Genomic DNA, 22,203 nt, shown 5'->3' with positions numbered 1-22,203 from the left:
AATATTTTGTGTTAAAGGTGACAGTCTAGGTCAGCTGGGATAGTAAACTATATTTAGTTTGCTGTATTTTTCCAGCTTCCAAGATCAGGTGGTGTACCACAAAGTGAGCTCAGCATACCAAGGCTTTCTCTAAGAGGGCTCACCAAAGCTTTAAGCTCCAGTTAGAGATATCAGGGACCAGAAAGCTGGTCAGGAACTTTCTCTGTTAATTCAGACTTTCTGCTTTAAGCTGTGAGTGCCATTTGACACTTCATCCATAGAAGAAGGAATGGTCATGGTTGTCTGACTGAAATAATGATGGGTGAGTGAATAGTTTAGTGATTGAGAAAGGGAAAAACTGGGGATAATTACTGTTTATCATTCTGCTATTTGACAAACTGTTTTGGCTTCTGCTTAAGTCTGCTTAAGTGTTTTTGCCTGTGTTTGATTGGACAGCTGAGGTACGACAGAATTAGGGAAGAAAGCAGCACTAATAAAAAGGGTAACTCTCTTACTAGTTTTAAGCCAAAACCTGTGTGGAAAACAGAAACTGGTCCCTCCCAGGTTGAGTTAAACCATGCCAGGTAAATGAGTCAGCCTTGTGACTTAAGGCTGAACAGATTGGGCTTACCCTCTGATCTCGCTTCATGGTACACCTCCCTGATCTTTTCAGACAATACTTGTTTCTCCTAAAGTCCTCTGAGAAGTCCTTAATGAGAAAAACCAATGTACACCTTTGTATTCAATGAATCTGATCCTAGATTTCTCCTCATTTTTGACTGATCTAACTACTTCTTATGTTAAGACACTTTTGTGACTTCTTGGACAGAAACATGAGCTTGTAAACAAAGTTTATAAAGAGGGCAACACAGGCTAAATGCACCAAGTGGCTTTTTGTTGCTTTAGGGAAAGTGTCTGACCTTCTAACACCTGAATCACAGGGTTTAACATCTCATGCATCAGCGTCTCCAGGGGTAGGATAGCTCTTTTATCCCTTCTTTAAAGACAGACAACAGAAACGTTCAAAGGCTGATGGATAAGAAAAAGTAGCGATGACTACAGATATAAGGAATAAATGTATTCAAGCATACACAGAATGAGATTATAAACAGCTCAGTCCAACATGGGAGGCTGTTTGAAAAAGTTCTGCACCTCCAATGAACAGTCTGCTGAGGAGGATGGGAGGAGAAGAATGCTGTAAGGAATCAGGAAGAGGGAGAAACTGCGACTGGAGCTGTTGGGGAGGGGATGGTGGTGGCGAGGTTGTAGGTTGAGTTTGGAGATGAAGCCAGAGGCGAAGCTAAAGGGCTGTAGATGGGTCGGGCGGAGATGGTGGAAGAAGGAGACTGCGGGGCAGCCGTGGCTGTGGTCGGAGAGTCCGAGCTGACCTCGTCTCCTTCCTCTGAGTCCCACACTTCGCTCTGCAGGTAGTCCGCGAATAAGGCCTTGGCTCTCTGCAGCACCCTGCTCAGGTTGTGGCGCCGCACGAGGCGGTCAAAGTGCATGGCCATCTCGTTGTAATCCAAGCTGTTCTTGATGATGTGGTCTCTGTGCTCCAGCAGGATGGACAGGCACAGGAACAGCATGAATGGGTTTCCTTTGCCAAACTCCTGAGGAGGCGGCAGCGAGCACGGTTTGATGCTGGTGGTCTCGCCTTTCATAGATCCGGGCGTGTTAGCTGCTGTGCTGGGGGTTTTGTTGCCAGGTGACGGGAGATTGCTGGAGGATAGCCTGTTGCCAGACAGCGCGGGGCCTCTTCCAAACGACAGAATGGGTGAAGAGAGAAGGGATCGACTCTGAGTGTGAGACGGAGATGCCACGGATGTTTTTAGAGTCGGGGTCGTGGGCGAGTTGATCCCTGTGCTGCCGAGCACCTGGGCAGAGGAGCTCAGGACCTTTTGGACAGTTCTGGTGAAGGTGTCTCTTCCGTTTGTCGAGGATGGGGATGTCGCTTTAGGAGGCGAATCTGGAGAAGCTCCCGGCCAGCTGGAGGGTGACGCTGAGGATGGTGGGGAGGCAGAGGGGGCTGTTTTCCAGATGGGGAGGCCACTAGGGAAAAGAGGAGGGGAGGACACGGGAGAGAGACCGTTTTCACAGTTCTTAATGAGCGGCGTTCTCTCTCCTGGATCCTCCTCACTGTCCACCGTGGACTGGCGGCTCTGGATGCTCGACGATGACTTTGAAACCACCATGTCCTGTGGCGGCTCAGCGTCCTCCATATCAAAGCTGTCCTCATTTCTAGCTGTGTAATATTTAAACTCTCCAAAACTAGTCTGTCTCTCAAACGGAGCAGCTGGTAGGTCCGATTTTTCCGTGGTCCCTTGAGGCGTTTGACATTCACTGCCCTCGCTTCCCTTTTCAGTCCCTTTTTCCTCCGACACGTTACTCCTGCTCATGTCTGGTTCTTCTCTAGAAGGCCTCAGCATGTGCCGTCTACGCTGCTTCTCCTTTTGCTGCTTATCATCTCCGAGGCAATTCTCCACAGTCTTTTCTTTGTCTCTGCAGGAAATCGTCTCCTCGGCCTCCTGTGGCGGTCCAAGGAGCTCCACTTCAGTTTCAGGAGGATCTGGAGGCAGAGAACTCCACGTAACCTCGAGCATCCTCAAAGCATCGTCAAACGCAAACTCCCTCTTCAGCTCCAGAAGAAGCCAGCGGTAACAGAAGAAGAGATCGTCAGCTCCTTTGGACACCAGATAAGAGTAGAACTCAGGGTCCGAGTACTGCAGCAGCAGCTTCAGGTGCTGAAACTTCACAGACATGAGCTGCCCGTCTGGACGGAAGTTCCCCTCTAAACGTTTCATGATGCCACAGAAGCAGATGAAGGCGTGCGCCTCATTGTCCATCACAGCGAGGATAGGGGAGGCGATGTCACTCATGCCCTGACAGTATGAGATCTGAAAAACACGCATTAACAAAGTTACTGAAGAAAACAGGACTCTAAGATTTACTCACTTATTTTGTGAAAAAACAAAAGCCATTCATATGTACTAAACCTCTTGTTTTAAAGACTTAATTTTATTTCCTCTGCAGAATCACAACCTTTAAAGTCTGACACACACTGAAACTAAAGAAAACTTTCCTTTAACAATACAGATAGGTGTGCCAGTGACTGAAGTCCATAACTACCCTAAAATTTCTCAGTTTCAAAGTATCACGATAACAGTCAAATTTGAAGCGTATGTCAAAAAACATTGTAGCCTTTATCATTAAATATTTTAGGTTAAAAATATTTAAAAAATCACAAAAAATTCTGCCTGATTTTCACAAATTTAAAGTTACAAATTTTTGAGAAATTTCAGCACACTTCTGAAAATTTTCGGTTCAGTTCAGGCAGCTTTATCTATCCCCGAAGGGCAATTCAGTTTACAGCTTAAGTTTAGGAACTTAAATAAACATTTGCAGAGTTTTGTGGAAAGCATGAAGAATTTTCTCTTGAATTTTCCAAAGTTTTCATGGCACTAACAGAGATGTTCCAAGGTGACTTTCAAGAATTTAGCAACTGGGAATTTTAAGGAAATTAAGAATTTTGGGACAAAAGAGCTCCCCCACACTTGTCTTGTATTTTTGTGTAAAATTTTGAGATTTTTCTTTAAAAAAAATTTCCAGAATTTTCATGGAAGATTTTGGGACTTTACAGAAATTTTTCAGCATTTTTTTTTCAGTTTCAATTTCAATTTTTTTCAGTTTCTGTCAGAATTGAGCAGAATGTATTTAAATTTTGAAGGACTTTCATGAGAATTTTTTAGGAAAGTCCACAGGAACGTTTGGGAATTTTCTAAAAATTTTCAGCAAAACTTGTGAAAAAGTCACAAAATTTTACCCCAAAATTTCTAGTATTTTTGTTAAGGATTGCCAATTCATGGAAATGTTAAACTATTCTGGGACTTTTAAGGTCATTTTCTGCAATTTTTCCAGGAGTTTTTTTGACAATTTCCTGGATACTTTTTCCCAGGAAGTTGATTAAACTTTTTAAAGTACTCAAGAATTTCAGACAGAATTAAGCAGAACTTGTGAGTACATTCTGAAAGACTTTAATGAGAATTTTCAGGAAAGTACATGGGAACGTTTGGGAATTTTCCAATTTTTTTCCCCAAAAATTTCAGAACATTTTTGGGGACTTTGAGGGAAATTTGTAAAAAAATTGTCTACAATTTTTAAGAAACATTTAGGGTAAAACCATTTCACCCAAAAATCTTTGTGTTTTGTTAAGGATTTCCAATTCATGGACATTTTAGAGCCTATTCTGGGACTTTTAGGACATTTCTTCTCAGATTTTTCCTGGCAATTTTATCCAGATAACTTTTGAAAAATGTACATTTTCAAGATTTTCCATGATCTTCTTTTTTCTTTTTTCTTTTTTTCAAATTTTGTGAGAAACCATCCTAGGAAAGTTCAGGAATTTTCATGAAAAGTTTTGGGGACATTTCATGAAACTTTCAAGAATACACAAAGGATCCTTCTAGAATCTTAATGCAAAATTTAGGTAATCCGATGAAGAGAAGCAGTAGGAATTTTAAAGGAATTTTTCTGGGAACTTTCTGTGCATTGACCTTGCTGACTAGCTCAACCTTGTTCTATGGCCCTGAAATGGAGAAAAAGGATTATATCACAACTCTGTTGGCTACAACTGGTTGTTTAAAGCTGAGGTAAAAAAAATACCAGGCTGTGTGTTTAATCAGGAGTTACAAAGAAAATGACATTTGCACTTTTTGACATATAATGTTAAACAGATCCTACAGGGTTAATGAGACTGAAAGGGTGATCTGATGAGAACTTTAATTTTCTATTATTTGCTGCAAATCTAGGCCTGTCCAAACCAATGCAGTAAACGTCTCTATACCTGAGGATGCGTGATGGCGAACGTGGTGAGCAGGTCTGTGAGTGCCGTCAGATGTGGACTGTCCTCAGAGCCGGCGTAGTATGGATGAGCCCGGTCAGTCCTCAGGACGTCTTTCAGAACGTTTCCACGGATGAACTCCAGGTCCTCAGGGCTGACCCGTGCTGTCCACTCCCTCTTCAGCTGGTCGTACTCCCTCGTCTTCCTCTTCATGTAGTCCATCCTCTCCTGACCGCTCAGCCCGTCGGGGTAAACGTTCAGAAGGTACCGCCAAACAACCTGAGAACAGTGGAAATACAGACGATAATTTAGTGTTTATTAAGAACAGAATAAAGCAGTAATTCCATCGTTCAAACAGCAATGCATTGATCATGGAGCACATAAGACACAGAGAGGATAGCATTATAGATAATAAACAATGTAATACAACCAATAAATACATCTGCATAACAAAATACTGACAAATAACCCCAATATCAAACTAAGATTGGATAAAATGAAAATAAAAACGGCTAATAAACCACATATTAGAATCTGGTTTCTGGTCTGTTTCACTCTTACAAAGACTATACAGGCCATAAACTCATTAGGAAATTATTTACTAAGGGTACAAATCAAATATTAAATCAATATCTATAAAAAAATAAATCACCTTCCGCAGCGAGGGCTCCACACCGCCATGGTAGATCCTCAGCCGGAGCTCCTCAGGTCGCGTCAACTGACCCTGTCCGTTCAGGTAACTGTGAAACTCAGCGTCACTCAGAGGAGGTTTGAACGGTTTGATCTCCTCGCCGTACGTCCAGCTGAACGCCTGCTGCACTCTGGTCAGGGTTTTTCCCACCTGACAACAACAGAAACAACATGGGGTTAAAAAAAAACAGCTCCTGAAGGTATATAAAACTTTTATGGTGAAGGTCAAAGAAGAGAGATAAACCTGGGACAGCAGAGACTGTGTGAACGGGAGAGCTGCAGACGCCAAAGACTTGGTCTTCTCTGCGAGGAGCTGCTCTGAGCCAATCACGTCTTTGGGGCTGATGATGTCCCAGTCCTCCATGACAGGACCTGCAGAGGCAGATATAGCAGTTTCATAATCCTGATGCACCGAAAGAGGAGTTTACCTGATATGAAGCTTCAGTAAAAGAACATTCTGGATCAATAAAATATGGTTTTATTAGCAATGATGACTGTGTCCATGCATAGATGCTTTCATAACGCACCTCCAGTGGAACAGTTTGGTATGGTTTAGCACAGTAACCCTGATCCTGCTTTTGTTTCCTCAGCTTACAGCGCCCTCACTTGGCAGTCAGGGATGTAAGCCTGCAGCGTGTTTTACTCCACCCTTAAAAGTCAGCTAGGTACACTACAGAAGGATGCTAACAAAGTAAAATGGTATGGATCAGTTTTTTAGGTGCCATTCCCAAATTATGACAGGGAAATCACGGATAATTATGCACCGATGTGAACTGAACCAGACTGTTTGGTAGAATAAACCGTAAATATTAAAGAACAAATTCAACATAACTTGATCCAAACAAAAGAAACACTTATTTGGTGCATGTAATTTAGCTGTGGAGACTACAGCACCAAACTCTCCTTGCAGCTGACATTCAGATACGGCTCTACTAGAAACACTATCCAAATGTCTTCTAGTGCTATTTATGGAACAATGTTCATCTCTCAAGACTTCCCACTCAACACACTGAAGCTGTTCTGTCTCAAACCATGGACCACTTAAAAAATACCTCTTTATGATCCATTCTAAGCTCATTATTAAAGTATCTGCTGCGTTTTCTTCTGGTTCTTTAAGACTTTTTGATCTGAGTTTCTGCATAAGGGCATAACTTACATAAATCAGTACAAAGTAGGGCTGTGACGAGACACTTTGCCCACTAAATACAATTTAACACTATTTTTTAGCTATGATAACAGAATATATAACTGGAAAATGTTTCTTTAATTCAAGTAAAAGTCATAAAATGCAACTAGGACAAGAAGTATGACACCTGGAACAGTGTTAATTTTGGCAGCTATTTTTAATTTTAGTCTTAGTTTTAGTCTTTAAATGAAATGTCTTTTAGTTTTAGTCACATTTTAGTAATTTCTATCCTTTTTAGTTTTAGTCAACAAAAACTCAAAAACATTTTAGTCTAGTGGTAGTCCATAAATAGTCCTCACATTTTAGTCTTTACTTGTAGTCCAAGCATTTATTCTCTTGCCTAAATCTGGTACCAAATCATGGTAGTGTTTTCTCTGCCAAACCTGGGGTCCCTGCTTTCTACAGCTGAGAGGCAGAATAGATACAGATGCATTGTTTTTAGACAGATTTACCCGCAGTGGAGAAATATCACAGATTTTGAATGTCCAACGAAAACTACATTACATTTTAGTCTAGTTTAAGTCGTCTTGACGGAAACTAAATTTAGTTTTTGTCAGTTTTAGTCATCATAGGTCTATTTTTGTTGGTCTTAGTATAGTTTTTGTTGTGGAAAAAAAAGGCTGACAACGAACACTTTTAGTCATAGTTTTAGTCGACAAAATTGACACTGCTCTGGAACAGGCCAAAAACACCTTAATTTTATGGCTAATTTATTCAAATTGGCAGATTTTCTGTTGGAGTTAGAGATTTGCACCAGCAGACTTTTGTATAGATCCCTGAGCCGAATCTACACAAGAAATTTCTTAACTCTAGGTCAAAGTTTTTTGGGGCTGTTCCTTAGAAGCACAAAAGGAGGCGCTATTGAGGCAGTTCCTGAGGGCCATTGGTGAAACCTCAATCAATCTCACATTATTCAGACCAAACATATGTTGGGGGGGGGGTGTTTGTTTGTTTTTGGGAAGGATAAGGGGCCAAAAAAAACTCAGAACGCATAAAAATAATAATGACGAAACCGACCAATTTCAATAGGGCTCTCGTACCCTCGGAGCTCAGGCCCTAAAAATGCAGGTCCACTTGAAAAGTCAAACTGTTCCTCTTGCACTGAAAATCATGACTTGTCTCAGTTAGCCATGACTCAAACATGCATTTAACAGCATTTCACATCAAATATCCATGCATGCTAAAAGCGTGTCACATCATCATTACTTCACTTCTTATTACTACAATTCCAGTGAAAATAAAGACAGTTTGATAAGCCTGAACTATCTTTATATTTTGAAAATATTTTTAAAATGTGAGTTAAACAGACAGAAATTTAAAAAGCTGCATCAGCTCAGTTAAATTTTTCCCATCCTCTTTCAGGGATCATTGCCTTTATAAACACAGAAAGAAATCTGCTTGTCTGGGCCGCAGACAGTCTAAAGGAGTGATACTCAAAGTGTGGCTCTGGAGCCACATGTGGCTCTTTTGTGATAATTTGTGGCTCTTTTATGTCTTAATTTCAAATATAATTCCCCCAGAAAACCTTAAAAAGGGGAAACTTTTTGCCAATTTCCCCATTTTTGCCACTATCTTTTGCCATTAAACACCCCTTTTTACTATTTTTTTGGCCATTTTGCAACTAACTTTTGCAACTTTATCCAATTTTTGCCCTTTTCACCACTTTTGCTACTTTTTTGCCAATTTAAGCTACCTTTTGCCATTAAATACCCCTTTTTTTCCCTATTTTTTTGCCCATTTTGGCAACTTCTTTTGACACTTTTTACACATTTTTGCTACTTTTAATCCCATTTTTGCCCTTTTTATTTATTTATTTATTTATTTATTTTTAACTTTTTTGCCACTTTTAGTCCAAATTAAGTTACCTAATGTCATTAAATACCATTTGTTTCCTTTTTTCCCAAATTTTTGCCTTTTCTTTTGACACTTTTTCCCCTATTTTTAAAACATTTTTTTCCAGTGTTCATCCAAATAAGCTACCTATTGCCATTAAATACCACTTGCTTCCTATTTTTTTGCCCATTTTTGCCAATCTTGACTGCTTTTTTTTTCATCTTAGTCACTTTTTCCTAAATTTTTGCCATGTTTTTGCCACTTGTGGACCATTTGTTGCCACCTGCAACTCCTTTTTTGTCACTTCTCACCCATTTTAGCTACTCTCTAACCATTTTCCCACTTTTTCTCCCCATTTTCACCTATTTTTGCTGCATTTTGACCATTTTTGCCACCCTTAACTTATTTCTATTGCTCTTTCAAGCCATTTTTGCCACTTTCACCACTTAGATTGTGGCTCTTGCAAAGGTATTTTTCAACAATTTGGCTCTTTAGGGGAGCAGGGTTGAGTAACACTGGTCTAATGGTTTAAACCACGTCACATGTACGCAGGCGGCAGGTTCAAGTCCAGCCTGTGGCTTCTTTCTTCCCTTTCTCATCCCTACTTCTGACTCTATCCACTGTCGTTCTCTATACATAAAGGTATAAAAATGCCCAAAAATACATCTTTAAAAAAATCTGCTTGTCATTAACACATTCATGTTCATTTCAACATCTTTTTAATCCTTGTTTGAAGGAAAATGAACATAAAATGAGGAGTTCAATAAAAAACCCGTGATTGAATCATAATGAGAATGAAGAGTGTGTGCAGATACCTCTTTATTCTGTTATATATTAAAGGCTCCTAAAGTTTTGCATTTCTACATAACATATCTGTTAGTTTCTTTAGAGATAAGCAGGTGTTCTTACTGTCTTCTGACGGTTTGATGTCTATTTTAAGCTGCAGGTGTGGCTTGGCTGCAGAGAGAAAGGCCACATCCAAATCCCAGTCAGACAGCAGAGACAGATACATTTCAGCACCGCTCCGGTCCCGAGAAAGGTAACTGATCCCGAAATTACGCTTCCTGGTTTGGATAAAAACAGAAGAAGAAAATGCTGACACACTCATACAGGAGCTCAGACAGATTCAGAAGGCCTCTGTGTCGTTACTGACCCGTTTAGATCGAAGGCTCTGATGAGGATGTGCTGAAGGACCTCCAGTGACGTTATCTGAGGATCGACGGCAAAGGAGCGAAACTCCACAGGCAGCACGCCATCACATTTCTGGAAAACATTACACCATGACCTCAGAATAACATGCACAGATCAATAAAAAAACAACTATGATTCTGTGGGGAGACATTATTATGACACAATAAAGAAAACGGTGATACGGTGATCTCTGGAAAACAAAAGAAGAGTCTTTGTCACACCAAACATCTTTGGTTCTGTGGAAACAAACCCTTTTTCTCTATCTGCTTATTACAGTTAAAGCTATAAATCACACCCTGGTTCAAACCAAACAATGGAGCTGAGACTTCTGCATCGAGACGTGACAGCAAATGCACCGACAACTCATTCTTTCAAGATAGCAGAAATCTCATTATTTTCGCTAAAAGTTGGGCTGGGGTATATATCAGGCTTTTAAGATGCTATAATGATATGTTCTGAATAAGATGTAGCATCTTTATCCTTAATATCAATGTGCTGATGCTGAATTGAGAAAAAAAACAACAAAAAAAAAACGATGCCAAGCCTAATGTTGATAAAGAGATGTTTTAAAATAAGAATCACTGACAGTTTTAAGCCTACTGAACACATGATCAGTCATCTGTTTGAAATAAATATTAACAAAATCAGTCAAAATCAAACAAACTTGGTCCCTGGTTGGTACTACAGCAAGAAAAATAGAAGTCCTAGATATCCAATATTTCAGGCAAACTCCTGCACACCGTCTAAACTGCACAAGCATGTTAACATTTGGAAAAGTGGCTGGCATTGACAAAGAGCAAACTACTTTTACAAATATTGTCAGTGTTTTTGTAATTAAGACAGGGATCACTCTTTTGTCTAGAAATATAACAGATCATTAAGTTGCTGCACTTTTTATACCACAAATCATTAAATTGATGGAGATTTGATCCTGTTGAAAGGTTTTTTAAAAGCACAGAGATGTTAACAACCTTAAACCCAAACAACAGAGAAGCAGGATAGCACATAGGGGTTAAAATTCATCATTAAAAACAAAAGATTGCCCAGCATTAACTGCCAGTGACTTTAATTTGGTATCAAACATGGATCAATATGTTTCATTTTTAATGGAGTCATGTCAAATTTTATAATTCTGGTATTACTACAACCATTTACTTTTTCTTTACAGAAAAAAAACCCACTAATGAGATTAGGTGGCACAGTGGTTAGGTTGTGTCCCATTTATGTGGTTGGCCTGAGTTAAAGTCCGGCCTGTGGCGCTATCCCCGCATGTCTCGTCCCCACTCTCATCCCTGTTTAGAAACTCTATCCACCATCCTCCTCTCTAAATTAAGTCATACAAAGCCCAAAAATAGACCTTTTAGAAACATCCAGATATAAACTGTTTAACCATTTAGCCAAAAAAATCCTGGGATATGTTTTCATCCACATAAACCAGCTTTATCAGTTGGTATGTGACCTTATTTTCATAAAGGAATTTTAAACTTTGATATGACTCCAGTAAGAAAAATCAAATAATAGCACAAACTTTTTTTTCAATGGCAAGAAGTCCAAGGCACTCGGTTTTGGTTTAACCTGGCACGCCAGATGGATTTGTTTCACACATCATCTGGTAAACCTCCCATAAACAGCATTTGGGAAAGGGCAGAACCTTTGAAAAAAACTCTGAGGGTGATTGGATGAACGTTCTGTCTGTCACATCTTCATGGGCCAATCAGAGCAACAAAACACGTGACATAGCCGCTATGAGGTGTAAACTCCAGAGAGAACTACGTAGCCAACCCATGGTGACTGTAGACATGTCAGGACACGACTTTTGTGGGTTTTGAAAAGAAAACAACTCACTACAGTTCTTTGTTCTTCTTTTAACGAACAGAGATTTCAGGGGGGTGCGAGGTTCTGTCTGCTTTGAAGATGCCAAAATCAGATTCACTTGTACTAACCAAAATCATGATAAAACTCTCATGAGCAGTTCATGCAAAGGTATCTTGATAAGAAAACCTTTGTGTGGGGCTGTTTTATAAAGATCTGAACATTTTTTTAAATTTGATGTTAATTTTTTACATCCATGTATCACTTTTAGCTTGTGTGTGTCCTCAGCTCCTTTATGACGCCAGTAAGGGGGGCTCATAGAACAAAAGGTTGAGAACCACTGATCTCATGCAGTGGTTCCCAACCATTTCCCTGGATCCTCCACTTCTTTAGAAACAAAGCTAATCCTCCCAAAAACCTGCACCAAAAAAACTGATGTGCTGTTGTCAAAAAAACAAAACAAAACAAAACAAAAAACAAACAAAAATATCTGTTTAACTGTTTCTTTGATAACCCCCCCAAGAAATAGCTTTAAACACGTTTATTAAAAAAGCATTGCCAAATCAGGAGGGGAGGGGCTGAACGAACGTAGATCTAGTCAACTAGAATGTGATTCTCCTAATTGCCAACTCAAGTTCATTTTCCACCTAAAGACTGTCTAAGGTACTGCATTGTGGGTTGAGTTACAAAGCTGATCTGCTTTGAGTTCATGTTCTTCTTTCCATTTATAAGAACTGATGTATGGTTTTTGCTCCCATGATGAGTGTGATAAACTTTCACTTTCTAGTCTGAGGGAACTCAGATTTGAATTATATTTTTTTCCTACATGTATTTGGATCAGTACACATCTGCACTGGACAGAGAAAGTGCTGTACTCTAACAGTTCGGTATGTAAATGTGTACTGCACCTTTACACTCCTACCTAATGAAGATGCTGACTTTCTTTTCCTGCAGGACTTGGTACCTGTCCCCAGTAAAGCCAGATCTACTAGTAACTGGTTTACTAACCATAGTATTGCTGTGTTTGACTGGCCAGCCAGCTGGTCTGACCTGAGGTCCACAGAAATGTTTGTAGAATTACCAAGAAGCAGAGCCAACAATACAGAAGTGATTAAGTCTGCTATCAATGAAACGTGGGCTTCATAATGTAAAATATCTGTATCATAAACCCTTTTACACAATCTAATGTCATATTCTAATAATCTGAGATAGTGGATTGTTGTTTTTCATGAGCTGTATCTGGATTAAAACAAACTAACAAAAAAACTTGAAATATTTAACTTAATGTGTCATCAATCTACAGCAGTGATCATCAACTGGCAGCCCGGAGGCCACATCAGCCCCCCCATATCTTCCCATCCAGCCCCCAGAACATGATCAAATTCAAAATATGTGCAGAGGAAAGAGTCTCTAGACCAGTTTTACTCAACCCTGCTCAACAAAAGAGCCAAACTGTTGAAAAATACCTTTGCAAGAGCCACAGTCTAAGTGGTAAACAGTGGTAAAAAACAAAACAAAACAAAACAAAACAAAACAAAAAACAGCTTAAGTAGCATTAAAAGTAAACCAACGGTGGCAAAAAAACAAAAGTAAAAAGTGGAAAAAAAGGGGCAAAAATGGGCAAAAAGTTAGGAAACAAGTGGTATTTAATGGCAAAACGTAGCTTAAATAGGCAAAAATGGTAAAAATGGTAAAAATGAAAAAAAAAAAAAAAAACGTGGCAAAAATATGTGTCAAAGATGGGCAAACAAATAGGAAACAAGTGGTATTTAATAGGAAAAAGTAGCTTAAATGGGTAAAAAGTGGAAAAAAAACGGGAAAAATTTGGATAAAAAGTTGCAAAAAGAAGTGGCAAAAATGGGCAAAATATGGGGAACAAGTAGTGTTTAATAGCAAAAGGTAGCTCTAATGGGTGAAAAGTGGCAAAATATTGTGAAAAAGGGCAAAAAAGTTTCCCTTTAAGTTTTTCTGGGGGAATAATATTTCAAATTAAGACACAAAAGAGCCGCATGTTGAGCATCACTGGTCTAGGGGAAAATGTTGCTGTATTTTGGGATTATTTTTCCCTACAGCTATTAAAAATGACTAATTTTTCAGAAATCCACCTGTAAGCCATTATTAGCACGTATATCGTATGTTAGACACATATTTATCAGTTCACCCTTGATAAAAACTGACGTTTTCTATGGAATCTGTAGGAAATGATGCAGCATTGAAAATATTACAACCACTGAAATATACTTAAATACCTCAGTGGCCCCTCGGTGACTGAGATATAGGGACTGATTTCACTGTTGGAGCCTAAAGACTGCAAACAGTTGAAATCAAACAAAAATATATATACAAAAATGCTGATTAGACCATTTATTAAAAAGCTTATTTAGTTTATTTGAAAGTGCCTGATCAGGAAAAAGCCCTTGAACTAATGTAGCTGATGACCCTGATCTACAGCATATGAAAGGTTGACTTTTACAGTAAAATCACGGACAAACTCAGCTTTTCAAAGCCACTCTAATTTAAACATGCAGCAGTATGAGGGGAGAGGTGAGGCCCACAGAAAGCCTCTCTTCAGGTAACATATGACGTCATGAAGCCTTGCTTGCGCGCGTCCACGCACGCAGATGCTGAGCAGGCAGGTGACGTCAGCTCGAGTCTGAGGGTCTCTCTGCTGTTGGTTATTATGCTGTAACCGGGTAAACATGACCGTTAACAGGTTTCTTTATAGTTTATTTTACTGCCGTCCATGACAACAGTAGCTGTGTGGTTAGTGCTTAACTCCTCCGGCTGTCATACTGCAGTCAGCGTCAACAATAACAAAGCTGTCGGTAAACAACACGGTCAAATACTCGGTTAGAGGAGGAGACTTGTACAAACACGGTAAAATAACCGGTGACATAGGTGTGTTCACCTGTCGACGTGGTTGTTTTTACAGTCAAACACTCAGCAGTGGATTCTATAAGCAGGATAACGGGAAGCTAGCTAACTAGCAGCGGCTGGTAGACTCTCTCCTAAACCGAAAACAGGATAAACATCGTACCTTGACTTTAACTCGAACCACCCCCCTCTCCTCCTCTCCGGCCATGTTAAACTCCCCGTTTCGGCTCAGGATGGTTCTCCTTGGTTCAGTTTTCCTCTAACACCGACATGGTGATCAATAACATGATGGGGGGCAGCAGCACCAGCCGAGTTCCTCAGTTCCTCTGGTTCGTGATCTTCTTCTGCCCTGGTTTCACCGACGATTTACAGCTGCGTTACCGCCGCCTAGCGGACAAAGGCTGCACAACAGTTTCCATCTTTGTTGATTCAAGACTGCAGGCCAAGAGTCTGGACTTAATATGCTGCAATAGCGCCTTCTACTGGACAAGTCCTTTCCTCTCCTGTCTAAGAAATTAAACACACTTCAACAATTAAAAAGGAACTTGCTATGGACAGAAATAAGAGATTAATAGAAAGGTGCAGTTGACTTCTGACTTGCCCACTGAGCTTTATTTGAGTTTTTTTTTTTTTAATGAGGTCTCTTGTTAAAAGAAGAAAGGAGGAGTGTACTAGATCAACATTTGTGTTTTTAGATAGTTTTTTTTCAAAGAAACACTGTTTTTTGTAATTTTGAGAAATCTTAGAACATAAATTAATGTTAATAAATTAATGTAGGCTGCAGTTATTGCACAATACATGCTGGGTAGTGATGTTCTTAATCCTACAGTCATTCTTTATGCTGAGAGCAGTTTTAAGGATGACTCATGTATATATGTAATGAACATCATTACCCAGAGTGCATTGCAAACCAGCACTGTTAAGTGTAAGGTAACTTTTCTGTTAAAGAAAGGTTTACCTGTCATTTCTTACAATGAGTTTGTCATTTACCTAGATAGGCTCAGAGATTTAGAGCCATTATATAACTCTCATATCAAACCGCAGTAGGTCACATCCATTGAATAATCTTTAACCTAGAGTATGTTAAATAACAGTGGCCTGTTATCAACTTCCTGTTTTATTCTGTTTACATTTCAGGCTCAAGGAAACAGAACTGATAAAATTTTATCATGATAATGAATGTAATATGGTAAACAGTCTGCTTGTGTCGGTGCGGTTTTTAGAGAACTAAACAGTTGACCATTTATTTATGACTGGGTCCAAAACCAACCCTGACTAAACCCTGAGAGGAGGTGGACCAGTACCCAGTCACTCTCAGAGCTGAGACTGAGACCTATCCACACAGACTCACAGCTGAGACTGAGACCTATCCACACAGACTCAGAGCTGAGACTGAGACCTATCCACACAGACTCACAGCTGTGACTGAGACCTATCCACACAGACTCACAGCTGTGACTGAGACCTATCCACACAGACTCACAGCTGAGACTGAGACCTATCCACACAGACTCACAGCTGAGACTGAGACCTATCCACACAGACTCAGAGCTGACTGAGACCTATCCACACAGACTCAGAGCTGAGACTGAGACCTATCCACACAGACTCAGAGCTGAGACTGAGACCTATCCACACAGACTCACAGCTGAGACTGAGACCTATCCACACAGACTCAGAGCTGACTGAGACCTATCCACACAGACTCAGAGCTGAGACTGAGACCTATCCACACAGGCTCAGAGCTGACTGAGACCTATCCACACAGACTCAGAGCTGACTGAGACCTATCCACACAGACTCAGAGCTGACTGAGACCTATCCACACAGACTCAGAGCTGACTGAGACCTATCCACACAGACTCACAGCTGAGACTGAGACCTATCCACACAGACTCACAGCTGAGACTGAGACCTATCCACACAGACTCAGAGCTGACTGAGACCTATCCACACAGACTCAGAGCTGACTGAGACCTATCCACACAGACTCAGAGCTGAGACTGAGACCTATCCACACAGACTCAGAGCTGACTGAGACCTATCCACACAGACTCAGAGCTGACTGAGACCTATCCACACAGACTCAGAGCTGAGACTGAGACCTATCCACACAGACTCAGAGCTGACTGAGACCTATCCACACAGACTCAGAGCTGAGACTGAGACCTATCCACACAGACTCAGAGCTGAGACTGAGACCTATCCACACAGACTCAGAGCTGAGACTGAGACCTATCCACACAGACTCAGAGCTGAGACTGAGACCTATCCACACAGACTCAGAGCTGACTGAGACCTATCCACACAGACTCAGAGCTGAGACTGAGACCTATCCACACAGACTCAGAGCTGACTGAGACCTATCCACACAGACTCAGAGCTGAGACTGAGACCTATCCACACAGACTCAGAGCTGAGACTGAGACCTATCCACACAGACTCAGAGCTGAGACTGAGACCTATCCACACAGACTCAGAGCTGAGACTGAGACCTATCCACACAGTCTCAGAGCTGAGACTGAGACCTATCCACACAGACTCAGAGCTGAGACTGAGACCTATCCACACAGACTCAGAGCTGAGACTGAGACCTATCCACACAGACTCAGAGCTGACTGAGACCTTGAAGGAAAAATTCACCTAAGAAATTATCCTTTGCAAGTCACATTAGTTAGTTTGTTTCAGGCTTTAATTGTTAAACTTTATTGTCAACCTTTTTGTTCTGCCTGCATATTTCTGTTGCTCTTATTTGCAATTTTTTGCTTCTTTAATTCCCTTTTTTACCGCTTTTAGCATATTGTTGACTTTTTTCATTCAGCATTTTGCAATTTTTTGCTCCTTTTGCTGCCTTTTTTGCCACTTTTCTCCCATTTAAGCTGCCTTTTGCAATTAAATGCCACTAATTCTTATTTTGCCACTCTTTGATGTGTTTTGCCCATTTTCCCCAGCTTTTTTAATCGGATTTTTGCCCATTTAAGTCACTTTTCCCTCTTTTTTGTTGCACGATTTTGCCACTTTTGGACCATTTTTGCCACTTGTTGCTCATTTCTTGCCACCTTTCACCCAATTTTTGCCACTTTTCTCCCAGTCTTTTCTGCTTTAAGCTCATTTTTGTCACTTCTTTTTGTCAGTTTTCTTCCCTTTTTGACACTTTTATCCATCTTTTTGCATTTTCTTTTTTTTGCCCCTTTTTGACACTTCTCACCCATTAAGGTTGTCTTTTGTAATAAATGCCACTTTGTGTCCATTTTCCCCACCTTTTTTTATGGCTTTTGCCCATTGAAGTCACTTTACCCTCTTTTTTTTTCACGTTTTTGCCACTTTTGGACCATTTTTGCCACATGTGATCATTTTTTTGCCACTTTCTGCCTTTTTTTTTGCCACTTCTCTTTTAGTTTTTGCCACTTTAAGCTCATTTTTGCTTTTTCTTTTTGTCAGTTTTCTTCCCTTTTTGACACTTTTATCCTGGTTTTTGCACTTTTTCCCTCGTTTTCCACCCATTTAGGCTATCTTTTGCAATTAAATGCAACTTTTTGCCTATTTAATCACTTTTCAATCATTTTCTCCACATTTTTGCCACTTTTAGACCATTTTTGCCTCCTGTTACTCATTTTCTGCCACTTTCACCCATTTTTTTGCCATTTTTCTCCCAGTTTTTCCACTTTAAGCTCATTCTTGCCACTTTATTTTGTTACTTTTCTCCCGTTTTTGACTCTTTTATCCAGCTTTTTGCATTTTTTTTGCCCCTTTTTGACACCTCTCACCCACTTACGCTGTTTTTTGTGATTAAATGCCACTTTTTGCCCATTTTCCCCACCTTTTTTTCTGATTTTTGCCCATTTCATTCACCTTTCACTCATTTTTTTGCAACGTTTTTGCCACTTTTAACTCATTACTTGGTCACCTTCTGACCATTTTTGCCACCTTTAACTTATTTTAACTGCCACTTTCACCACCTAGATTGTGGCTCATGCAAATGTACTTTTTAACATTTGGCTCTTTGGTTGAGCAGGGTGGAGTAACTCTGCTGTAATGAAACTCTCTCTGCCAGTGTCATATCTACTTCCTGTCCATGTTGTAGTGACGTCTCTCAGAGAAACAGTCTGTTACAGTGAATAATCATGAAGTCCTTGTCCCACATGTTCCAGATTCACCGAGTCCAAGCCCACGTCAAAGAGCGAGTTAGAGATAAATCCAGCATGCTGCTCGTCGAGGCTCAAACATCACATCTATCAGAGGTTAGGGCCAAAGTCAGCTGACTGCTAAAAATAAACACCAGCACTGTTGGTGAAATGAATGTTAATCAGTTAAATATCCCTCACCTTTTCAGTACTTTTGTGTTTGATTGAATACCAGTGATTACAAACATGTAACCTTACCCAGGGTTTCCAACCAGTTCACTTTAAACTCTGCATGCTGGTGCCCACCTCATACAGCAGGTGTCCTGGTTATTATCTTGGCCCCTCAAACATCCTTAGTCCACCACTGCAGCAGGAGAAAGCAGCTTAGACTTCCTTGTTACTGTACAGAGAAGTGTGTCAGCGGCAGATAAGAAGACGCATTAGAGAAAGACGATACTCTCTCCTGGTCAAACTGGGTAATCATCTGTGTGTTTACATGTTGACTTATCTTAACAGCAGGCTCAGACACTTATCACTATATCACTTTTACCCAATTTACAACGCTGAGACTGAGATTACAGACCCTTTAAACAGGCCAAGAGAACAAACACAGAGTGCATTCAATCACAAAGACAAACAGGAATAACTATCATGTATGGTTTACACCAACCAGGTTCCCAACCTGGGGTCCGGGGACCCCTGGGGGGGGACCCTGTCTGCTCTGACATTTTCAAAGCTAGATGTTCATTTAAAAACATGATTACAAACCTAATACACAATGGAATACAGGGGCCAACATAAAAGATTAAAATATGAGGAGAATCTGTAGATTTCTAATCAAAAAGGTCAAAATTAGTTTGGAAAAAAAAATCCAGATTTTTGAGAATATAAAGTCCTATATTTCCAACATTTCAGAGTTTCAAAAGTCAGGAATTAACAAGAAAAAAAAAATCACAATATCAGAATTTATTTTTCCTATGAATTAACTTTTTAAATCTGATTTTCTTTCTTGAAATTCGCCTTTCTTTTTTCCAAGAGTGGCCCTAATGTCGTAATAATGGATAGTTTGGACAAAGATCTTTAGTCCAGAGCAAGTCTGTATAGGTCTGTTATGTTGGGATTTTGTCAATAAAACAATATCAAATGACGTGTACTTTTTCCGAGTGGGTCCGAGGGGGGCTTAGCTTTCTTTAATGCGAGTTGGGGGGCCCTGAGGAATAAACGCTGGGAACCACTGGTTTAGACATTTCTGCACAGCTCAGTCAGGAACCCTCTCCTCGTGGATCTACAGTTTAGCTCTAAAGATTCCCCCTGGATTGGATTGCATGGCAAGAAACCCTCATATGAATGAAATTAGTTCAGAGCAATTAATCCACAGTAGCATGAATCTGAATATTAGGGTGCATCAAGCTTTATGCTGTAAAGGAGGAGGACAACTCGCATCAGTACGTTGAAAGTAGCCCAATTCTGCGGGAAAACCGTAGACCTGACAACCCTGCCTAACCCTGAGCCCTCATCAGTCAATCAGGTTCACAGGCCTCAGCAGAAAAGCATCAGAAATGTTGATTCTCCTGCAGTTTTATTGAAATTCAAAATGGTCACACCATGTGCACGGGGTAAAGACAACACTGATATGAGGTATCGAGTGTCTTACCTGTTAAATGACACTGATGCATAAATTCATAGACACTCTGACATCAGACTCTCAGAGATTTTCTGCTGTGCTTTGCAGAAAATGCTCTCCTTTCTTTCTGTGTTGATTTGCACATGAGCAGAGATATTTCCACAGGTGGGCCCTCCTCAGCCCCTCAGCTTCACTGAGGCTGTGTTGTATCTCTCCTTCAAGGCTGCTGCAGGATCTGAACGCTCCCTTTTTTCCTGCTTCACTATCAGCAGCAGCTGTTTACCTGCAAGACAACAGCTGCTAACACCAAAACATGCTGGAGCCGACCTGGACCAGAAACTGGAAGAGTATGAGGGCCAGGCATGAAAAAAAAAAGACGAGGAGGAAGATGTTTATTTTCATCCTAATCTTCAAGGAAAAAGTCTAAATGTTGTGGAAAAAGTCCACAGACTTTATGATTGCTCTCATCCCTCATACCTGAGCTGATCCACCTGCTTCTATAATATTTCTGTCAAAAACAAAGCCATGCTAACACATCTAACCACTCTGGCTGCAACAATAATTCATCTACACAGCAGCAGCCTGAAGGCATGGCCATCAACTTACCAAACATGATAAGGATGGCTGAAGATGTTCCTTGTCTTCCTTTGCCTGAATCTACCAGATGTAACATGAGTCTCTTTGCCTGACTCCAGTAATGTTGGGGTCTTTCACATCAGGGGCCCAGACCTGGAGCCCAAAGTCTGGTTCTGTTTAGACAGCATGAATGCAATCATACCACACTCAGTCACTGAGTCCTGGCCCACTGAGGGAGGTGGATTCTTGCATATTATGCATGAGGTGTGAATGCAACCGTAGCTGAGGTCATGACCCCAGTGTTTGCCATCATAGCTTCTTTTTCCTTCTTCTCCTTTGCAGATTTGCAAACCAGCTATGTACACATCGCCACCTGCTGTATCAGACTGCAGGTTTGATATAATGATGAGATTTACAATCAGGAGTCTGTGCATCGTGTTGAAGTTGACCGGATACTTTGCATGTTTTCCAGCTGTTTGGATCGACCTGCTCTTCGTGGATTGACGTGTTTTGGCTGCAAGCTCAACTGAAAATAGATTCTCGAGCAGTGTAGAGAGGAGTGGTGCTTTTAGTGCGCATCACAAGGACAAGAGTTTATGCCGTTTAATTGCACAGACTGACAAGAAGGGGAGGGATTTGCTCCACTATGCCAGATTATGTGGAATTTCAGGGTCAAGACTTCTCCTCGAATGAATTCTCTGTTGTCTTTATTTGATGACGGACTCAGGCCCAGTCTAGCTTTGCAAAGCAGATGGATACGCTCATTTCCGTGTTTCTCACTGGTGAATCCATCTTTCAAAGCTCCCGTCTGAACCGTTTTAGAAAGTGGCAGGATTAATCAGTGACGAGGGGCAGTACTTTCGGTTTCGGTGGAGTCGTGACGTAAGCAAGCAGCGACAAGAGGCCGGTGCAGATATGGTGGAAGAGATTAGCGTGGATGCTGCTAAAGCTCCAGTTTCATCAGAACTTGATGACTTTTCTTTGTTAAAAGAAGAACAAAGAACAGCAGTGAGATGTTTTCTTTTCAAAAACGACAAAAGTCAAGTACTGACATGTCTACAGTTGCCATGGTTCATGTTATGCAGTTCTCTATGGAGTTAACTCCTCGGTAGCTGCTACGTCACGTGTTTTGTTGCTCTGATTGGCCCGTAAAGATGTGACAGACAGAACGTTCATCCAATCACCCTCAGAGATTTTTTTTCAAAGGCACTGCCCTTTCCCAAACGCTGTCTATGGAAGGTTTAGTTAAGCCCAGTCCACATAGAGACAAATTCAGGAGTATACGCAAAAGTTGTTGTCGTGTCGGCGTTTTATCCACACAGAAGCGGCGTTTTGGGAGGTTGTAAATGCTACTTTTTGAAACAGAGTGAACAAATCTGTAAACGCTTACCGTTTCGTCTCTGTGTGGACAGCCAACCCCATCTCTCTTGAAACGATTTCGTCATACATAGCATATGTGCGGGGCGTCATAATTAAG

At 40.7% G+C, this 22,203-nt stretch overlaps 1 protein-coding gene across 2 annotated transcripts; it reads right to left on the bottom strand.

Moving 5' to 3' along the window:
- Positions 1 to 1,044: 1,044 nt before the first annotated feature.
- On the bottom strand, positions 1,045 to 22,203 carry tbc1d25 (TBC1 domain family, member 25). Of its 2 annotated transcripts, none has more exons than XM_041799561.1 (7): positions 22,117 to 22,203; positions 9,679 to 9,788; positions 9,435 to 9,589; positions 5,751 to 5,878; positions 5,469 to 5,657; positions 4,820 to 5,095; positions 1,045 to 2,873 (listed from the first exon to the last, which is right to left on the bottom strand). In XM_041799561.1, the coding sequence occupies exons 3-7, from the start codon at positions 9,535 to 9,537 to the stop codon at positions 1,185 to 1,187; spliced, it is 2,385 nt and encodes a 794-aa protein (XP_041655495.1). In that variant the 5' UTR covers positions 9,538 to 9,589; positions 9,679 to 9,788; positions 22,117 to 22,203; the 3' UTR covers positions 1,045 to 1,184. The 2 variants fall into 2 exon arrangements, with proteins under 2 accessions (XP_041655495.1, XP_041655494.1); XM_041799560.1 differs by lacking the exon at positions 22,117 to 22,203 and adding an exon at positions 14,566 to 14,728.

This window comes from Cheilinus undulatus, linkage group 11, assembly GCF_018320785.1.
Source record: "Cheilinus undulatus linkage group 11, ASM1832078v1, whole genome shotgun sequence".
In the NCBI taxonomy this organism is placed as follows: Eukaryota; Metazoa; Chordata; class Actinopteri; order Labriformes; family Labridae; genus Cheilinus; species Cheilinus undulatus.
Note: the sequence above shows the minus strand (reverse complement) of the source record. Positions and strands in the feature narration are given on the sequence as shown.

Bases quoted from the DNA above. Each gene is read 5' to 3' on its own strand.
- tbc1d25 (XM_041799560.1), bottom strand. From the start codon at position 14,610: ATGGCCGGAGAGGAGGAGAGGGGGGTGGTTCGAGTTAAAGTCAAG. The intron at 9,590-9,678 runs GTCAGTAACGAC...TATCCAAACCAG, and splicing joins AGAGCCTTCGATCTAAACGG to GAAGCGTAATTTCGGGATCA. The intron at 5,658-5,750 runs GTTTATCTCTCT...TGTTGTTGTCAG, and splicing joins CACAGTCTCTGCTGTCCCAG to GTGGGAAAAACCCTGACCAG.